We start from the raw sequence: 19,009 nt of genomic DNA, 5'->3' as shown, positions 1-19,009 counted from the left end.
CGAGAGTCTCTCGGAGGCGCACGGCTTGTCCAAACGCGGAGGGCGGCCGCAGGGGAGCCGAAGTCCTCGCCCCGGAGGCTGGCGTGGAAAGGAAGCCACCGGCCGGAATAAATAACAGTCACCGGGGAGCGCTGCGGGGAGCGAGGCCCAGTCCCGCCCGGAGAAGGAACTCCATGGCCAGCCGCCCCAGCAGGGTACAGCGCCGAGCACCCCGCCCAGCCAGAGGCCCAGCAGCACCGCCGGGCCAGCAACCAGGCCCTGGTTTGTCAGGGAGCAAGAGGCCGGGCAGGGAGCCGAGCCGAGCCGGGCCCTACAAGACCTGGAACCGCCAGGAGGCCTGGTCCTTGTAGTCCAGGCAGTCGGGAGAGTTGAAGTTGAGTTTCCAGGAGGCCTGGTCCTTGTAGTCCAGGCAGTCGGGGGAGTTGAAGGCCAGCCCCGTGCTGCCGTAGCCCTGGTGGTGGTGGTGGTGGTGGTGGTGCGGGCCGGAGCCCTGGCCCAGCGGGTGGGGGTGGTGGCCGGCCATGGAGGAGGGCGCCATGGGGCTGAGCTGGTGCGGGTGGTGGTGCGAGTGCATGGGCGCCAGGTAGGAGCTGCACTCCACGCCGCCGAAGTAGGAGGAGGAGGGCGCGGCCGGGTAGCCCTGGCCGTAGCCGCCGCCCTGCCCGTAGGACATGGGGTAGGAGGCGGAGGAGGCACCGCCCACGGAGCGCTGCATGCAGGAGGCGCCGGCGGGCGGCAGCGGCTCCGGCACCGCCACGCCAGAGGGCGCCGCGCCGGGCGAGATGGAGGCCGGGCTCCAGATGGACGAGGCCGGGGCGCTGATGGAGGCGACGGCCGCCCCCGCGGGGTTGCCCAGGGCGGCCGCGGCGTTGCCGGAGGAGCTGGAGGAGGAGGAGGAGGAGGACGAGGCCGAGCTGGAGACGGCGGGGGGCGTGAACTGGCCGCTGCTCTCCGAGCCCGAGCTCTCCCGCGCCGGCGACGGCTTCTTCTTGGCCGGCCGGCTCTTGGCGCCGCCGCCGCTCTGCTGCTGCTGCCGGCACTTGGCCCGCCGGTTCTTGAACCACACCTGCGGGGAGAGCGGGCGGTCAGCGGCCCGGCCGGGCCCCCGAACTGCGGCCAACGCAGCTGGCCTTCCCCGGCGGCCGCGGCCCTGGGCGCCCACAGCCAGAGCCAGCGACTGACACCCACCGCCCCAACGCCAGCGACTGACACCCAGCGCCCAATGACTGACACCCACCGTGCCCAGCACCCAGCGCCAGCGACTGACACCCACCGCCCCCAGCGCCATTCAGCGGCACCCAGGAGCCCCATATATCCATAGCCTCCCAGCCAGCCCCAGCCCTGCCTGTCCCCAGCACACCGCTGAGCGGCGGGCGGGGGGCGGTCCGGGCCCCCCAGCATACAGAGCCGCCGCAGATGCGCTCCCCGCACTGGTACCGGGCCCCAACTCCCCCCAGCATCCACACGCGCGGTTCCCACCCTCAGCGCGCTGTGAGCCCAGCTCCCTGCTGCAGCTGCCGCCCTGCGCCCCTGCCCGTCTCCCACATCCCGCCCCGGCCGAGGCGGGGAGCAGAGCCACCGGCACCTGCCCCGGGACAGCTTCAACCCGACCTCCAGAGTACCATCGGCCCCGGCCCGGCCCGGCCCGGCCCTCCCGCCCCGCGTAGCGCGCCCAGGTCTCCAGGCATCCCCACGGCAGGGGGTCAGCCCCGGCTTCCCCTCCCGGCGTCCGGCCTCCAAGGCAGTTGGGCGCCCTCAGCACCCCCCCCGCCCGCGCCTCCAGCCGGCCCCGGCCCCGGCCCGCCACCACAGGCGCCCGGAGAGGAGGTTTTAGCACAGCCCCGAGCGAGCACCCCCCGTGCCCGGCCGCGCGGGGTACAGCGCCGAGCACCCGAGCTGGGCCCAGCCAGCCCCCACCGGAACCAAGGCTCTGTCCGGGCACCTGGGGACGCCCGGCGGCTGCGTGTGCCCGTGTCCCTCCCCAGGTGCGACCGGTTCTCCCCCCCACCCCGCACGTGTCCTGGGCTGGGGCTGGCTTTAAAGCGCCCCCATCCGCAGGCGGGCGCAGGCCCCACAGAGTCCCCTGGGCCGGGCTGAGCCGAGCTGCTGTGCGGGGGGGACCACGGCCCGATCCTCAGCCTAGAGCTGCGCCCCCAGCCCAGCCCCGGCGGATCCGCTCCCTGCCCCGCGCTGGGGGGCTCCGCGCGCCCCTCCATCCCCGCTCCCTGAGAAGGGGGGGTGCTCCGAGTGGCTGCAGGGCGCTGGGGCCGGGGACACCCTCCCCAAGCCAGGAGGAGACGCCCGCCGGGCCCCGCTGAGCCCCGCGCCTGCCCCCGCCAAAGGGCGCGGAGCTTCCAAAGCCTGGGCCGCGGCCTGGCTCCGGGAGCTGCCCCCCACTGCGGGGCTCCAGCCTTCCTCTGCCCCGGCCCCCGCCTCCGTCCTGCCGCAATGCGGGAGCTGGAGCGGGTCTCCCCCTGCCCCCCCGCCGGGGTAAGGGGCACAGGCCGCAGGGAAAGCGGGCGAGGGCCCGTCCAGGCGCTGGGAGACACGGCGCAAGCCCGCGGCCGGCCCCCATGCGCTCCCCTGCCCAGGGCCAAGCTATCCAGAGCCGCTGCCCCTTCCCCTGCCTTGGCCGCTCGGCCGGCTCCGCACCCGCCCGGCCAGGCGCCCGCATCTCCCCGCGTCCTCCCCGCCTCCGAGCGCCCGGGGACAGCCGACCGGCCCAGGCGGGCTGCGGCAGGGCAGGCAGGGGCCGGTCGCCCGTGGGTTGCACCGGGCTTCCCTCTCCCGCCCCGCCCGGGGAGCCGGGACCGCACCTGGACGCGGGACTCGGGCAGGTTGATCTTGAGCGCCACCTCCTCCCGCATGAAGATGTCCGGGTAGCGGGTCTTGGCGAACAGCGCCTCCAGCACGTCCAGCTGCGAGCGGGTGAAGGTCGTTCGCTCCCGCCGCTGCTTCCGCGGGGTGGCTGCGGGGAGGCGGACACGCGGCTCAGGCGCGGCTCGGACAAACCACCCCGGTCCCCACCCCGCCCGCAGCGCCTCTCCCCATTAGCTCAGTGCCAGGGAAGGAACGAGCCCGGCCGCCCGCCCCGCAGAGGGCACGGCCGGCTTCCCCCGCGCGTCTCGCTGCTGCGCACCCAGAGCCGCGGCGCGGAGGCGCGACCGGGACCGGGACCTGGACGGGGGGAGCCGGGGGCCATTTGTTTTAGGGCAGCGAGCCGGCGGCCGGGCTGCCAAAGCTGAGGCCGAAGGCAAAGGGACCAGGCAAAAATCTTGCGGGGAAGGCACAGCCCGTGGCGGGGCCCCCATCCATCGCACGCCCGCGCACAGCGCTCGGCGGCAGCCCGGGGGGGACCCGGCCGTTTCAGGGGTTGGCTGGTGGGTGCGTTACCCTCCAGGAGAACCTCATGGGACCGGCCCGGGGCTGCAGCCACCTGTACGCGGGCCCCGCGGGCAGCGGGTTCAACGCACCCAACGAAACCTGGCGCAAAGTTAACTGCTCCAAAGGAGGGGCCGCGCGGAGGGGGCCGCGTGAGCTGCCCGCTGCGGAGGGAAACCCCCCGAGTTAAATCCCCGGCCCTGCCCAGCCGATTTCGTTTGCGGGGAGGCGAGTTCCCCGCTGAGACCCTGATGCCGGCGCCCGGGTTAATTTCGGGGGAAAACCAACAAGCGCAGGAACTTTTGGGGGGCTCCAGGAGCGGGCTCGTCCGTCCCCCCCACGGGCTCCAGGCGCACAAACAGGTCCAGCGGGGCAGGGGGCGGGCACCCCCAGAGATTCTCTTCCTAGCAGCAGGACAAGGAGCAGGGTGGCCCGGCGGAGCCGCGGAACGGGGCTGGGGCGCAGGAGGAAACGAAAGAGGATTTTCTCACCCGGATAGCCCACCGAGGGGTGCAGCAGGTCCATGGCCGGCCCGGCCAGCCCCAGCCCGTTCATGCCGTAGGGGGGCTGTTTGAGGTAAGACATCATGCTAAAAGCCGGGCCGATCTCCCCCAAGTCGTCAGCCAAAAACCCGCCACAAATCTCAGCCGGCTCCGAGGCGCCAGGCGGGCGTTCCGGGCGAGGGCCGCAGACCCGGGCCAGAGGCGCCTCTCCGCTCCCTGCAAGAGAAACACCAAACCAAAGCGCACAAAACCAGCCCGGCAGCGGCGGCTCTGCGGGCACACGCGAGCCCAGCCCAGCCCAGCCAGCGGCTTCCCTCGGCGGGTGCGTGGGGAAGGGACGGGCCGCGCTTCGCCGCCGGGCTCTGGGTAGAAGTTTTTGCGCACGCAGCGGCAGAGGAGCGGAGTTTTCCGCGGGGTCCCCGGAGCTCCCAAGCGCCGCGGGGCCGGGAGGGGGGCGAGGGCGCAATTATTTAAGGGGATAATTGGATTAGAAATCAAAACGAGCCGGCGAGGGGGCCGTGGGAGTCGCTGCCGAGCGAGCAGACGGGGGGTTAATTAGAAACGGGCAGCGGAGAAACAGGCACCGTCCCTGGAAACTCCCGGGCCGGGCGGCGGGGCAGGGGGTTCGCGGGCTCTCACCAGGGATTTTGCTGCAAACGAAGAAAAGGGAGACGGGACCCGCCCGGCCTGGCCCGGCCCGGGGACACTCCGGCGCCCCGGGCAGTGCCACCCCGCACCCTTCGCTTCTCGGCCCGCTGCCCCCGCGGCTTGTTTCGCGGTTCTCCCGCATTCCCCGCCGCACGCAACGGGCCGGACCCGGCCTGGGGCTGTTTCCCGCGGAGCGAGGGCTCCAAGCACGGTCCGCAGCCGCGATGCCGCCCCCCGGTCCCGCAGACCCTCCGGAACCTGCTTCTCCCCCCGCCCCAGAAGAGCCGTCGCGCGGCGCGGCAGCCAGACCCGGCCCGCAGCAGCCGGACTCGCGCCGCACTACCAGCGAGAAACCTCCCCGGCGCCGCGGCCCCGGGACAGCGGGTGGCTGCGAACCGGCAGCGTTCGCCGCTCACGCGGTGCCCCAGGAAGGCACCTGGCACTGCGGGCGGGGTGGGGGTGCTGAGCGCCGAGCTCCGGATCGGGGCCCAGCCCCGCGCCCCGAGGCCCGCTGCGGGCTGGCCGGTTGCCCTGGCCGGCCGGGCTCCCCCCGCCCAGCGCACACGCCGCTCGGGCGCTGGCGCCGGCTAGAAGTTGAGCGCACCCGGCCCGGGCGCTTTCCAACCAGGCCCGAGTCCCCCCGGCGAAGCGCCCCAATCCCTTCGGCTGCGGCGTGAGGCCGAGGCAGCCCCCCCCCCCCGCGCCCAGGCCCGGCCGGGCAAGCGGGCGCCCCAGCTCCCGGGGGCTTGGAGATGGGCCACTGCAGCCAGCACGTTACCCCAGGCCGGGCCCTGCGTCAGAAGCCGGCGCGTCCCTCCCAGCGGCCCCGGCCCAGGGCCGGGCTGAGCCTGCAGGGAGCCGGGCCAGGCGTGCGCCGGGGGCTCTGGCTGCGGCTCCGCAGTGCTGCCGGCCGGGGGGAGGCCGCGTTCTCCTGGAAGGATCCCCGAGCGCCCGTCCCGCGCGGGACCCGCCGGCTGAACTCGGCTGGGGAGTTGCCAAGTCCGCGGGGAGACGGGGCAGCCCGGGGCAGCCCGGGGCCGGGGCGCGGCTCCCAGGGGCCAGGAGGGCCGGGGCGCCCCTGCTGGCCCCTGGGGATGCCGGGGGGGGGTGCACCCGCCCGCAGCGCCGGGACAGAGCGAGCGGGAGGCGGGAGCCTCACCTGCCAGCAGCCCCGAGCGCCCGGGCGGAACGGAGCGGGGCAGGTGCTGGGCCGGGCCGGGGCAGCGGGGACTCCCCGCCGGCTGCCCCCTGCCCGGCGCTGCGGGGGGAGGGGGGGATTTTACTTTCTTGGCAGCGCGCGCTCTGCTGGGCGGGGATCGGGGCCGCGGGGGGGGGGGGGGGGGCGCGGCGCAGCCAGCGCGTTACCTGGTGGCAGGAGCGCTCCGGTCCGGCCCGGTCCGGCCGCTTAGGTGATTGCAAATGTAGCCTGATGAAGATTGATCACCTTTCCACCGCCCTACCCTTGTATGTGAGCGCGAGGCAAGTGCGTAACCGGCTCGCCGCCAATCCCCGGCCTCCCCGCGCCCGACAGACAGCCGGCCTGGCCAATGACAGCGCAGGATGAGGGTTACCTCTGCACGCCCCCCCCCCCTCCTCTCCAGCTCCCTACTCCACCCTCGCCCAGCAGCGCGCACCGGCTCCCCCAGGGCCTGCGCCGCTCCCTGCCCCGGCCGGCTGCAGGCAGCTCGGGAGAGGGGGTGGCGGCCGCGTGCCCTGGCGGGGGCCGGCCACCACGCGCAACTTTTTGCGCGGGTAATTGCCGCCGCTGCGCGTCTACGAGAGGCGCGGCCGCATTTGCGCGCGCAGTGAGCCCCGAGGCTGCCCGGGCAGGGCCGAGTCCCGCTGCTCTCCAGGGGCGGGCAAGTCCCGCCTGGCTGGCAGGAGCTTCCCCCGCCCTGCCCCGCCTGGGTCCCCCCAGCCCTTGCCCACCCGCCGCTCGCTCGCCCTGCTGCGAGCCAGGAGCTGCACGCGCCCCGACGGGGCCGGGCCGGTCTGACGCGCTCAGCTGTCCCGCCGGCGTCGGGTCGGGCCGGGCCAGGGCAGGACAGGCGGGGAGGGAAGGGCCGGGCCTGGGGACACACGCCGAGCGGCCGTGCCCGAGGAGCGGCTCCGCGCCGCTCGGGAGCAGCACAACGAAAGAAGCCCGAGGGCGGGCGGCTGGGGGCCGCCAGCGCGGGCTGTGCTCGCCCCGCTCCCGGCCGGGCCCCTCCCTCCACCTCGGCAGGTTTCGGTGGCACCGGCTCATGAATATTCACGAGGGCCCCTAATCCGCCGCTAAGACTCGCTCCTGGCGGCGGGGGGGGGGGGGGGTGAACGGGCGCGGGCCGAGGAGCACAAAGGGGCGCCGGGAAGGGGCCAGGACGCAACAAATGCCCGGACCCCCCTCCCCCTCGCCCCTCCCCAGCACAATAAAGGACCCGCGGCCGCGCGGGAACAGGCCGGCCGGGCTGCGCTGGGGCCTTCGAGGCCGCGCCCGGGGTCCCGGAGCCGCTGGATCAGGCTTCGGCGCGGGGCTTTGTGGCGCGCTCAGGAGCAGCCCCTGAAAGGGAGCGAAGGTTCAAAGGCGGCCGCCGCCCGCCCCGCCGAATGGGGGGCTGGGGCGAGCAGGGGCCGGCGAATCAAAGGAGGGAGCGGGGGGGGGCGGGCCGGGGGAGGAGGGTGACAAGGGCTTTTCTCTGGGCCACAAGAGTCCCCGACACGGGCGCGCCCGGAGGAACAAAGGCGCCGCAGCCCATTCACAAAGGGGGAAGGAGTGACCGGGATCAGCCCCCCCGGGGTCTGTACCTGTGCGGCTGTGGGGCCGGGATCAGCCCCCCGGGGTCTGTACCTGTGCGGCTGTGGGCTCGGGATCAGCCCCCCGGGGTCTGTACCTGTGCGGCTGTGGGGCCGGGATCAGCCCCCCCGGGGTCTGTACCTGTGCGGCTGTGGGTCGGGATCAGCCCCCCGGGGTCTGTACGTGTGCGGCTGTGGGTCGGGATCAGCCCCCCCGGGGTCTGTACGTGTGCGGCTGTGGGTCGGGATCAGCCCCCCCGGGGTCTGTACGTGTGCGGCTGTGGGGCCGGGATCAGCCCCCCGGGGTCTGTACGTGTGCGGCTGTGGGTCGGGATCAGCCCCCCGGGGTCTGTACCTGTGCGGCTGTGGGTCGGGATCAGCCCCCCGGGGTCTGTACCTGTGCGGCTGTGGGCTCGGGATCAGCCCCCCGGGGTCTGTACGTGTGCGGCTGTGGGGCCGGGATCAGCCCCCCCGGGGTCTGTACCTGTGCGGCTGTGGGTCGGGATCAGCCCCCCCGGGGTCTGTGCCTGTGCGGCTGTGGGTCGGGATCAGCCCCCCGGCTCTGTACCTGTGCGGCTGTGGGCTCGGGATCAGCCCCCCGGGTCTGTACCTGTGCGGCTGTGGGCTCGGGATCAGCCCCCCGGGGTCTGTGCCTGTGCGGCTGTGGGGCCGGGATCAGCCCCCCGGGGTCTGTACCTGTGCGGCTGTGGGGCCGGGATCAGCCCCCCGGCTCTGTACCTGTGCGGCTGTGGGTCGGGATCAGCCCCCCGGGGGCACCCGAGCCTTTGTCCCACAGCTGCAGACGAGGAGTCTGGGGCCAGCCGGCGGCCAGGCAGGGCCGTGCTCCCGGGCGCTTGCCCTGCCCGAGGGAGCCGAGCCAGGCTCCCACCCAGGCCATACCCCGCACCGTGCCGCTCCCCCCGGCCCGAGGCTTTCGCCGGGAGCTGGGCTGCCCGGCCCGGCCCGGCCGGGGTGGGCGCGTGGCAGGACGGGCCCGGGCTGCGGCGCGGGGAGGTGTCAGGTAGCGCGGGCCCCTGGCTGTAACCAGAGCAGCCGCCTAATCCCCCAGCGCGGGCGAACTTTCCTAGCGCAGCCCATAAAAGCCGGGCCCGGCGGGGGCGCACGGCGCAGAGCGCGCCAGGGAAGCTCGGGCGCAGCGCAGCGCAGGAAGAGAGCGCGCAGCGGCCGCGGCCCGGGTGGGGTGGGGTGGGGTGGGGCCGGGCCGATCGCCCCCAGCCGACTCTGGGGCCTGGCCCCCCGCTGGGCCCGCGGCGGACAGGTAAGCGCCGGCAGGGCGGGGCGGGGGTTCCCGATCCCCGGCTGCAGCCGGGCGTCTCCGGGGCGCGGCCCCGTACGCTGCCGGGTCCCCCCCCTGCAGCGCCTGGAGCGACCGGCTTCTGGGGAGCTGACCCGCCGGCTCGCGGTGGGAGGGGCCCGCCGCTGCCCGGCCCCACCATGGCTCCCCCCGGCGCTCCGGTGCGGGGCAGGCCGCGGAGCCGGAGTTCAACCCCTGGGGGGAGCGGGGAGGGGCAGCCCAGCCTCGCCTGCTCCCCGGGCCGCCGCCCCGTCCCCTGCCTGGGGCTGCCTCCGCCCGGCTGGCCACGCACCTGCCCAGCGCCCGCCCTGCCCCCGGGACACGCGATCCCAGGCCGTGGGGCTGAGCCCCCCGGAGCCGGAGCCGGAGCCGGGGCCGGCCGCGGGGAGCCCCAAGGAGCGGCACGTTCCCGGGCAAGTTTGGAAAGGCCGAAGCGGACGCAGCCGTCGGGCTCCTTCCTCCCCCGCGGACCTCGGCAGCGGCGCCGGGACGGGCCCCCCACCCCGCCGCCAAGGGGGGCCGAGCTGCGGAGCGCCCCACGTCGGATCCGGCTCTGATTGCCCGACCTTCGCCCCCAGGGGCCCCCTGGACTCCGGCTCCTGCCGGCGCGGGGCGGAGGCGGAGGCGGGGGAGGGCCCGATCCTGCCCCACGTGCGCCCCTGAGCGAAGGTGGCCGGCGGGTCAATCCCGTTCGCAGCCGAAGCCGCTGCGCAGCGCCGGCCGGAGCTGCGGGTTCCCACTGGCGCTGGGGCCGGAGTAGTCGCCCGGCGCTGCTCGGAACCCTCGTCTGCCCCCCGGGCTGGGCTCTGCGGCGCCAGGAGCGGCAGTTTGCGGGGCGGGGGGGTCCCCGGCCACTCGAGGCTGCTCCAGGGCCACAGCCGCGGGGTCCCCCCCTAGAAACTTGGCAGTAACTTCTCCCCGGGCCTCGGCAGGCGGATCGCTGAGCCGCCCCGCACACCGCGCCCTGCCGGTACCGGCCCCGGAAGCGCGACGCTCGGGTCCACCCGACCGGCTGGTGAGGGTCGGTCGGTGCCGGAGCGAGCGCAGCAGGGGGCTCTAGAACGAGGGCGCAGCCCCAGAAAGTCGAACCTTGGATCTGGCGTGGTGGGTCAGCACGTCTCTCCCAGAGCGGTGGTGCTCCGGGCGCTCACAAAAGGCTTTGATCTGCCCCACTGAGCGGCCAGAGGCGAGGCACCGCGAAGGAAGGCGTCGGGAGGTGCCCGGAACCATGCGAGGCACTTAGAAAATCCTTTGACCAGGTGGCGGGGTTCGGATTTGCAAAAGTCGTAATGTAAACAGGTTCCGAAAAGAGAAATCGGCACCTTCTTGGAGGAGCCGGGCCTGTGTCCGGGAAAGTTTGGGGGAAAAAAAAAACAACAACTCCACTTCTATTGCTTTTTAACTTCCCTCCAAAACTCTTAATTTTGTGTGTGAGGGTGGATTTTGTTTTTAATCTAGACTAGGCAGGTGCAGGTAAGGAGCTGTTGCATTTGCTGATCATTTCTTACAAATTAATTTAAAAAAAAATACCCCCCCCCCGGATAATCAGAGGTAATATAAACTTTTCACACTGGGAATAGAGGAGAGCAACAGTTAACGGTAAGAAAGATTCAGCTTTTATTGAAAATTTATATATGACTCAGTATTGTAATAAATAACAAGTTTTCACAAAAAATGAGCGATTGTAAGCAAAGGGCACTCGAACTGGGAGGGGGTTTGCACACAATGGCAGAACAGACTGGAACAGGTACAGAATAAATATGAACAGCATTCTGGAGCCAAGGCAGAGATCCAACAAAATGGAGAAGGGAACAAAACTAGATGTAATAAATAATTATAAAAAATGGCGTAGCCTTTAATGACAAAACATTTTTGTAAACCCACGCACTTCACTTCACCCCAGCTCATCTTCAGATCACAAGCCTCTTTTCAAACCATATGGTAAAGAACTGGTTTCTGAGACAGAGTCTTAATTTATATTATACATACAATGAAATGTAAAATGCTGCTGAAATAAACACTGGTAAATATAGCACATTTTAATAACTGGATTGAATCTGGTCTAACTATAAAATTTAGATAGCTTATTAAATATTACATATGCCAGGACTAGATGAAACCACTCAATCATTTTGGTTTTCTACTTTGCTTTCTATAATCCTATTACAACACAAACATTTATTTCAAAATTCATTCCTCCTTCGGCTAAAGAAATCCTGACTTTTTTCTCTCAAACATTTTTGATATCACCACCACCACCACCACTATGTTTCTGTGCAAATGTATTTAACAGAATTTCAACAAGATGACGAAGCTCACAAGTAAATCATAGTACAAAGCTAGTTTGGAATAATATTGCTTGAGTGGAAAAAACCCCCCAGAAAACAACGCAGTATAGAGCTGGCCTAACAAAAGGGCAAAAGTTTTAATTTTTTTTTGAAGTATTGAATTGTATATTTGTTTTTCGATATTGGGGTCAGTCTTTTAAAAAGGTAAGAAAGGTCTGGACTACAAAATGCAACTGCATCTGCTCCAAGAAGGCCAGTCACTGAAGGACACATTTCTCTTCTTTCTTGGCCATCTTGCCTTTGTTTTGTTCTAGAGTTCTTTCCAAATGTTCATCTTCTTCTTCGGCCCTGCAAAACAAAACGGAGCCTACAGTTATCGCCCATTTTCTATCTAAGGACATACAGCTTGCCTCTGCAGGCTGGGGTTAGATGTGACAGCAACCTTTATTGTGAGGATTGGGCTCTAGTGATAGTCTGATTTTTCTTTAAAACTGGTCATCATTAACAGCAGAGTTCATGTTTTCACTCTTGATCACCAGAGAACATGCTGCTTTTGTTTACTGAACTTTCTTCAAACTTGTACTGTCCCCATGATAGAGACAAAGCAAATCCATTCATAGAAAAGTCAAAATGTCTCTAGGGGGTTTAAAAAAAATAACACGTCAGACTTACTGTTTTTCTTGGGCGTCCAAGTCTCTGACCAGGGCATCACGTTTATTAACGAGAATAACAAGTTCATCCAGTAAAAGCTGCTCTCGCCTTTTCTGGGCTTCAGTCTTTTGCCAATCTAAAAATATTAAACAAATATATTAAATAACAATAATAATCCCCTCACCCCCTGCCCCAGAAAAGCATGGTTTAAATCTTTTTTGTCCTTAATTTGTGCATGATTTTAATAAATGGGTGCCTTAGCAATAAAAAAAAAGGTTCCTTTCTGTGACCCAAAAACGTGTGGGACTTTAAGCAGGCATCACTTTTCACATTTGTTGAGAATTGATGTATATAAAAAATACCAAGTTATTCAAGATCTGCATTTGAACTCATGCATTATTAGTTCAGAAATTATTGACATAATTGCCTCTGTCATAAACATTTTTACATAAGCAACACATTTCAGACTAGATTTGGGGATATTACTCCAAGATGCCCAATATTTAAATTTCTCACAGACCTTTTAACAGAGGCCTCCATAGGTTGGAATCAGTTTATAAAGAAGAATTTAAAGAACCAGACACACACAGAATCACCAGTACTTTCTTCATTTCATTCACTGTTTGGTTTTATCTTATTCTGGAACTTTTTCTAGGTCTGGTCTTGTTTTCTGTGACTGTATTGGATGGGGGAGGGGACATTTGTTTCTGAAACTGGCAAAATACACAGAACCAAAAATATTAGAGGAACTCTTCCCTTACATCAGATCTAAGCTATCAGTGCTGAAAGGGCATTCATTATTCTTTGCTAATTTCTTGCTTGGTGTAGCTTAAGCAGTTGGAAATATCTCACACTGGGCACCATATGCTTCAAAATAACTTTAAAAGTAGGTGTCAGTTAATTAGCATTTTTCTTCCAAGTAAAAATACATTTGGTAGACAGTATTACATAGCACCTTTCCCCACAGCAATGTAACCAGTTTGATTGTTTGGATGGTGGCTAAATCTGAGGTGTTTGGCTAAATGACAATTGCAGATGTGATTTTGAAATTATTTTGTTGCACAAGATTGGGTAAACAGCTAGTCTCTCTCCCACTGCACTAATCTCATTCGTGCTCATATCCAGAGGAGTCCAAAGGAACATTTTTGACCTCAGTTGCTTCCCTTGCGTGGTCTCCATCTCTCTCTTAAAAGAACAGTATCTGCATTTCATAAAAAAGGCAAATTCAAGACTGGAGCATGCCTGAAGTCCAAGCCAACTGCTCTCTAGCCAGACCGTAAGGGCTTGTAGCTGTCAATCAACCACCAGTCCACCCCGCCTCCCTCATTAGGAAAGTAAACAATGAAAAGCAGGAGAAGTAGATGATGAGGGAGATAGCAGAACAAATGAGGACCGGGAGGGAAAGAGGATGCCAGCTTAAAAATGTCCATAACCGCCGACTCAAGCAGTGTCCTCCCCTCTGTGCGCTTTCCAAAAAAGCAGAGGAAAGAGAGTGTGGAATCCTTTTGGATTTCTCTCTCCTCTCTCTATTGCCCTGGGCAATCATGTTAAAACTCACATGGCTGGTGCTTATTCAGATAAACCTAACAATGCACACCAATGGTTACCATGTGAATCTTCGCAACCCACACAAGAATGTGCTGGTTCAAATCCCCCTGACCCCCCTCTAAAGCAAAATTTATTCAAGACAGCAAACTGCTCAGAAGCTTTATGAAAGCAAGTGGTGCTAGAGGGAATTCAGCCTTGTATTTACAAATTAAAAATTAGATGCATCATCATGAAATAAAGGTTAGAACCTCAGCAAAAAGCCAGGAATGTGTAACCACTTATATCGTGCTCTCGCCTTCTGTCTGTGGCCACATATAAACCGACCCAGGTGTACGCGCACATTCTAACACGCACACACACAAAATACAAACAGACACATGTATATATACATTTGACATAAGCAAATTTACGCAATGGCATTTCCCAAATGAGCAAAAACTTGCTGTCGTGTTACTGAACCCCCTTCCAGTATGTTTATTTTTAAATGGGCTCTGTCTTATCAAACATATTTAAGGATGCTAATTTTCCAGGTGGTAACTCAATCAATTTGTCTGTAATTTATTGTCCTCACCGCCCCCCACCCCCCCCCACACATGCAGTCCCCAAAAGCTCTCCTTTTGTTGTTAAGGTAGAACATACTTCCCTTTGATTTCCCCTGATATTTACCCTTTCCTAGTCTCGCACATTTCAGGACATGCTGCTTCAATTCGACTGGTTAAAAAATCTCCTGCCTTCTACATCTCAAACTCCGAACAGGCTCTTCATGAAATCACATGTAAAATGAAGTGCCAGCGTAAGTGAGGTCAACTGACTAAAACAAACCAGCCTCTCAAGTGTGTGCCATACAATGTCTGTCAGTGATCTGACTAGAAACAAGGAAATGTACGTCAGAATTCCCAGGCTGTTCACATGTCTTCCAAACCTCGGCTAACTTCTAGGCTAACTTCTCCGTGCTCCTGACTACGATCTCGCTGATCTCAAGGATTCGTTAATATTTTGACACCCGAAGATCCAGATAAATTGAGGAAGGACCTGAAAAACACCAGTTCTACGTAGGTTTGAACTAATCTTTTGCAGTTTTGTCTTAGTTGGCAGTTTCAGTTTTTAAAAACATTATTTACTGAATCTCAGAAGCAATTTTCCACAACATGTGCGCACAGAAGCCAAAATATTTTAGAATTATATTAGGACTGGAGGTTTGGCATGACGCACCTTTTCCTCTGTAATGTTCCCACCAATAGATACTGATATACTAGACACAGATCACAACATGGTAATGTCTTATGGGACACTCAGAATGAAACTGATTTCTGTTGTTGTTCCAGGGAAATAGACGATAGTGCTGTTTCTGAAGATGCCATGCAAAGTTTCATTTGCACAAGCACACAACTGCCTTGTTGAATTAGCCTAATTAATTTATATATAGGTGTTAGGAGAGGAGAAAGTAAATAATTTGTTAGGAAGCAACGAGTTTTTCAACAGTGTATTGGGTCAATATTTATTTTCTACATTTAATAAATTAGAAGGTTGTTTTATGCAGCAAAACATCCGCCCAAACATATCTCCTGCAGCAAAGGCAGCTTTCAGGCACAACAAAATTTCAGTATATTTTAAAAGCAACAGCATGCAAGTTTGACTTCTACCTGTCGTAAATTTTAAGACAGGATTATGTGCAACACCCGTTATATATAGTTACCAGCACTGACTATGGTTCTGAGAAACTACAATACAGACTGTGATTAATGCGACGATTCCAGAATAATACTGTTATAAAAGCTACACTCTGGGTAAAAATAGGATTAAGTTCTGATGCTGTATATGAACTAAAAGCATTGAAAGCCAAAGACCCCATGCAGTCACTGGCAATGTGCAGTTTCAAATTACATAGTTTGTTAAATTCAGATTGAAATCCAAATATTTTCAATTATTCATCTGCATGGACTTTATATTGTCTTCTGTTCAGTTGCTTAGACTGATAATTACTTCGAAAGAACAGGGAGACTATTCCAATAGAAACACTGTCATAGAAATAGTCTAAAGTTCTTCTAGTAAAACCTTCAACCTTGCCACTATAATAAATAAGCCTGATACTTTGATGAAAATTAACACTAGTTTTGTAAAGAGCACATTGGGGGATTGCAGTCAAGTCTTATCTTTAGTTCCAGTCAACTAGCAATCCTGAAAGAGTTTGCATCATCATCAGAGCAGGCCATTTGATAGGATTCTACTGCTGAACCTAATCAATCTATGGAATACTGTGGCTGTGCTGTGTAACAAAGCTAAAATAGATTTACAAATGGGGTTTTAGGGGATAAGCTCCTCCACAGGATTACATATTGATTTTAAATATAAAAAGCTTATCATATAAACCATAACTACAAAAATAGTGAACCTATGCATAAATCCTTTTAGAAGAGCACCCACTTCAAACTCTAAGCCAAGAATTAATCAAGATGTACAAAATCCTAAAGCAGATCCATTTCTTGGGCAGAAAATGAACACACCACCCCAAGGTGTACAAAAATGAACTTATCTTTTCTAAGTAGGCATTACATCGGGGGAGGGGGTTAGGCGTGGGGGGGAAGGGAAGGTAACTGAAGTGGGTTTAAGTCTAAGGTATTCTTGCTACTCAGCTATGCAAGCAGCAAAACCCAAGCTCTGCAAAGCCTACCTTGTTTATGAGAGACAAACACACCCGTAGCATGTTCACGTTTGGCCACGCTGAAACAAACCATGTGAGGGCTATTTCCTTCAGCATATGGTGACTGTTTGCAACTATTCCAGGCCCTTTTTGGGATGAGCATTTTCAGCAGTAAATTCACTTGCAACAATAGGAACAGCTTGTTGCTATAAGCAGCAGTACACGCCCTTTCTTGTCTCTGCTGTTAAAATGGTGGTGGCGGGGGCAGAAGTATCTCTCTTTTTACCACTGCTGGCCATTCCTGCATTCTGGTGCTTTTAACATGCCAAAAGGCTAGTCAACTGCATATGCATCCATTTTAACAGCTGGCTCTGAGGACACTGTCTCCACATCAGTGAGCACTATAACGGTCAGAACCTCTACACTACAGCAGTGCCCCCACACTGCTCAGACTATCAGGGCAGGCCGATGGCCAATAAAATGCCTTTATGTGCAATCAGCAGGCTGCTACCTTTTCCAAGGCTCTTTTTCCCCCTGTCATCAACTAGCTAAGTAAATTGTTTGATAGATTTTTAAACAGCAGAGTCATGGGTGGGAAGAGTTGGAGCAATTTACCAAAACAGTAATTATCCTCTGGCAAAGACTTGGTTTTTTAAAAAAATACCAGATTGTATCAGAACATTGCTACTAACAGTCACTATAAATACACAAACAGAAACCTCCCTGCACTCCAGTCTTTTTTTTTTTTAACCCCATACGTTTTGGGAGCGGGAATAACTCTACACATTAAATGTATCCATTCACTTCGTTTACATGGCACCAAGTATTTATTAGCAATGTGCCAGGTGACCTCTCTGATACATATTGCTCTGCACTCCTCAGTTAGCCAATTTTACTTTCAAACTTCTACAGACAACCTTACTACAAACCCCCTTTTTGTGTCATCATTTTGAAATCTCTTTTAATTAATATTTGACATCATGAATAAGTCAGGCACGAAAAGCTTGAAAGCATCGACAGACGCACCCACAGTCCAGTTTCAAAACTATGTGTCAGTGTCCTATAACACAGTTATACAACTGCAATCATCTGCACAGTTTCTTTTTTAATATGGTCATCCTGATTGGGTGAAGAATATCACAAAAAGTTCCTAACAGGTCAATAATCTTAATACAATTAAAAATTCTAAAACATAATAAGAGTAGTATAAACAAACACATTGTTTTTCTTGAAAAATTCTGAATGTTGTATCATGATTAGCACAACAGGTAGATGTGGTCTTTCTGACGTCTTGCACCTTTTGTTCTTTTTAATTATTTTATCAAGCTATATATGTGACTGGTTATATTCTGTAAGGCATTCAAAGGCCTTAGGTCTGAAATCCCCACAATAAAAAAAAAAGGGACATTGTTGTATAATTTATGCACAATTTTTTAAAAAATAATTTTAATTTGTTTTAATGCTGAATTTCCAATTAACTGTCAACTCAGTGTACATTTGTGAACTCAGGTTTCATTCAAGAATATTGTGAACTGAGCCTTACCAAGAATATAGGAATAGACCGATAGATATGAAAAAAACACCTGCCAAACAATGTTTTCTCCTGCAAACTTATGCTTCCAGTGAAGTCGCCAAACTAATTAGAATTGATTTATTATGGATCAGGTACCTTATCAGGTGAAGAAAGAAATTACCATGGACAGTCAAAGGGCTAAGAGGTCAATATAGAATAGCAAAATCAATTTGCATTGATTAGACAAAAGGTCCATTTTACAGAGCCCAAAGGATTAACTTTTAAGCAAACGTCTTTGAACTACAAGACAGCATTTGTGACTGAGAGGTATAAGCAGAGCAGCATTATAAAACACTTAAGATATTTAAATAACAATATAATGTAAGCAATAGTTTAAGCTATGTGGATATTTATTTTTATTATGAATCCTCCTTAGGATTATTGTACAATTCATTTAAAAGCATTATGGAAAGTATGAAATTGTTTCACTTATCCCCATGTCAATCTTTCTATGAGTATCATTCAGGTAAGGCAACTATACTCTAGAGAGCTACAGAAAATGAAGAAAATATGTGGAATGGATTGCACTATCCCTGACTTTGTGTATGAGGAAATAGTTACTTGACACATGTACAGTAAGTTATCATGAAAAGTGAAGAAATTTTTTTCCAGTGGAAGTATTGCTATGCAGAAATTTAAAAATGTAAAAATAAGGACTCTCATGTGAGTCAGCTCTTTACAAGCTACATCACTGTATCAAAACTAAGATTTCTGTGCTGTAACAAATATAATAAATAAAATTCAAAAATACATAGCATTTTTTCCCCTCAATATATTTTAGTAAGACCTGTTTCTCTTCTTGCTTTCTGAATGCTATGCTTGAAACAATTTCTTTGTATATAATTTATGGACATGAGGAAAGATCTACAGTATCTGTTGCACACTATAATTATGAATAATATGTGATAGCTGACTCCATTCTCAGGTGGCTCTTCTTCCTCTTTTTTCTAGTAAGAAATGTAATTTATTAATTTTGCTTACCTTCGATAGCTAGCATTGCTCTTAACTCTCGGTTCAGCAGTTCATACCGCCTTTCTAGGTCATGTTCTTTTTCCCTAGGCAAGTTGCAAAAGTTCATCAATATGTTAATTACTAAATCATTAAACACTTAAAAGAACCTTTAACTTACATTGATTTTAGCACTCATAACTGACTTTTCTCTTCAACTTTAAGCTACTCCAAACAAATGATACACAAACTTAAAACCTTCCTGAGGAAGAATATTCAGTAACGTTGCTTTTTTCATTTTCTGTAATGTCTCCTTTTCTGGATTTAGTTCAGCTCTCTTCTACTATTGTTCTTAATTTGTATATATTTGTCCTCGGAGCAGTGTTGTGATATGTTCTATGCGTAACATCTAAAGAACAAATTCCAGATTCAAACAGTTCACCAAGAGACTATGAACACTTAAAGCATTATTCCCTGTAAATTTTGACCCAACCAACACAGAAAATTAGACACAGGATTAGAAAGCTTAATACTATAAGGTGGAATCATCTGTCAAGTTTAGGCATGGAAGAAATTCGTGAACATACAACTCATTTCACTATATTACAAAGGATGCATGCCTATAGCTACACTAGGTGGCATACTAAAAGAAAATGATCAGTAAACTGAGAAAAATTAAACAAGGACTGATGACTTCAACAGGCCAAATGCCAGTCTAATAATGAATGGTATTTATGCTTT

General features: G+C 56.8%; 2 protein-coding genes across 8 annotated transcripts in view; both read right to left on the bottom strand.

Annotated features, from left to right (window-relative positions):
* Positions 1 to 310: 310 nt before the first annotated feature.
* On the bottom strand, positions 311 to 3,969 carry OTX1 (orthodenticle homeobox 1). Of its 3 annotated transcripts, none has more exons than XM_074988483.1 (4): positions 3,855 to 3,969; positions 2,817 to 3,001; positions 906 to 1,066; positions 311 to 818 (listed from the first exon to the last, which is right to left on the bottom strand). In XM_074988483.1, the coding sequence occupies exons 1-4, from the start codon at positions 3,967 to 3,969 to the stop codon at positions 311 to 313; spliced, it is 969 nt and encodes a 322-aa protein (XP_074844584.1). The 3 variants fall into 3 exon arrangements, with proteins under 3 accessions (XP_074844584.1, XP_074844585.1, XP_074844583.1); XM_074988484.1 differs by having other exon boundaries at positions 2,817 to 2,968; positions 3,873 to 3,969; XM_074988482.1 differs by having other exon boundaries at positions 311 to 1,066; positions 2,817 to 2,968; positions 3,873 to 3,969.
* A 6,243-nt stretch (positions 3,970 to 10,212) lies between these two features.
* Positions 10,213 to 19,009, bottom strand: part of EHBP1 (EH domain binding protein 1) — a 325,710-nt gene continuing 316,913 nt past the window's right edge. For all 5 annotated transcript variants that reach the window (XM_074989386.1, XM_074989385.1, XM_074989387.1 and 2 more), the window contains 3 exons: positions 18,302 to 18,375; positions 11,580 to 11,694; positions 10,213 to 11,255 (listed from right to left, as the gene is read on the bottom strand). In XM_074989386.1, coding sequence (XP_074845487.1) covers positions 11,165 to 11,255; positions 11,580 to 11,694; positions 18,302 to 18,375 — 280 coding nt within the window. In that variant the 3' untranslated portion in view covers positions 10,213 to 11,164. The remainder of the gene's footprint in view (positions 11,256 to 11,579; positions 11,695 to 18,301; positions 18,376 to 19,009) is intronic.

This window comes from Carettochelys insculpta, chromosome 3, assembly GCF_033958435.1.
Source record: "Carettochelys insculpta isolate YL-2023 chromosome 3, ASM3395843v1, whole genome shotgun sequence".
Taxonomy (NCBI): Eukaryota; Metazoa; Chordata; order Testudines; family Carettochelyidae; genus Carettochelys; species Carettochelys insculpta.
The sequence above is the reverse complement of the archived record's forward strand: the minus strand, read 5'-3'. Positions and strand labels throughout refer to the sequence as shown.

What these genes read in the sequence shown, in the direction of transcription:
- OTX1 (XM_074988482.1), bottom strand. Translation starts at nt 3,969, where the DNA reads ATGATGTCTTACCTCAAACAGCCCCCCTACGGCATGAACGGGCTGGGG. An exon ending in CCCCTCGGTGGGCTATCCGG is followed by an intron (nt 2,969 to 3,872) that starts GTGAGAAAATCC and finishes GCCTCCCCGCAG; the next exon opens with CCACCCCGCGGAAGCAGCGG. An exon ending in TGCCCGAGTCCCGCGTCCAG is followed by an intron (nt 1,067 to 2,816) that starts GTGCGGTCCCGG and finishes CTCTCCCCGCAG; the next exon opens with GTGTGGTTCAAGAACCGGCG.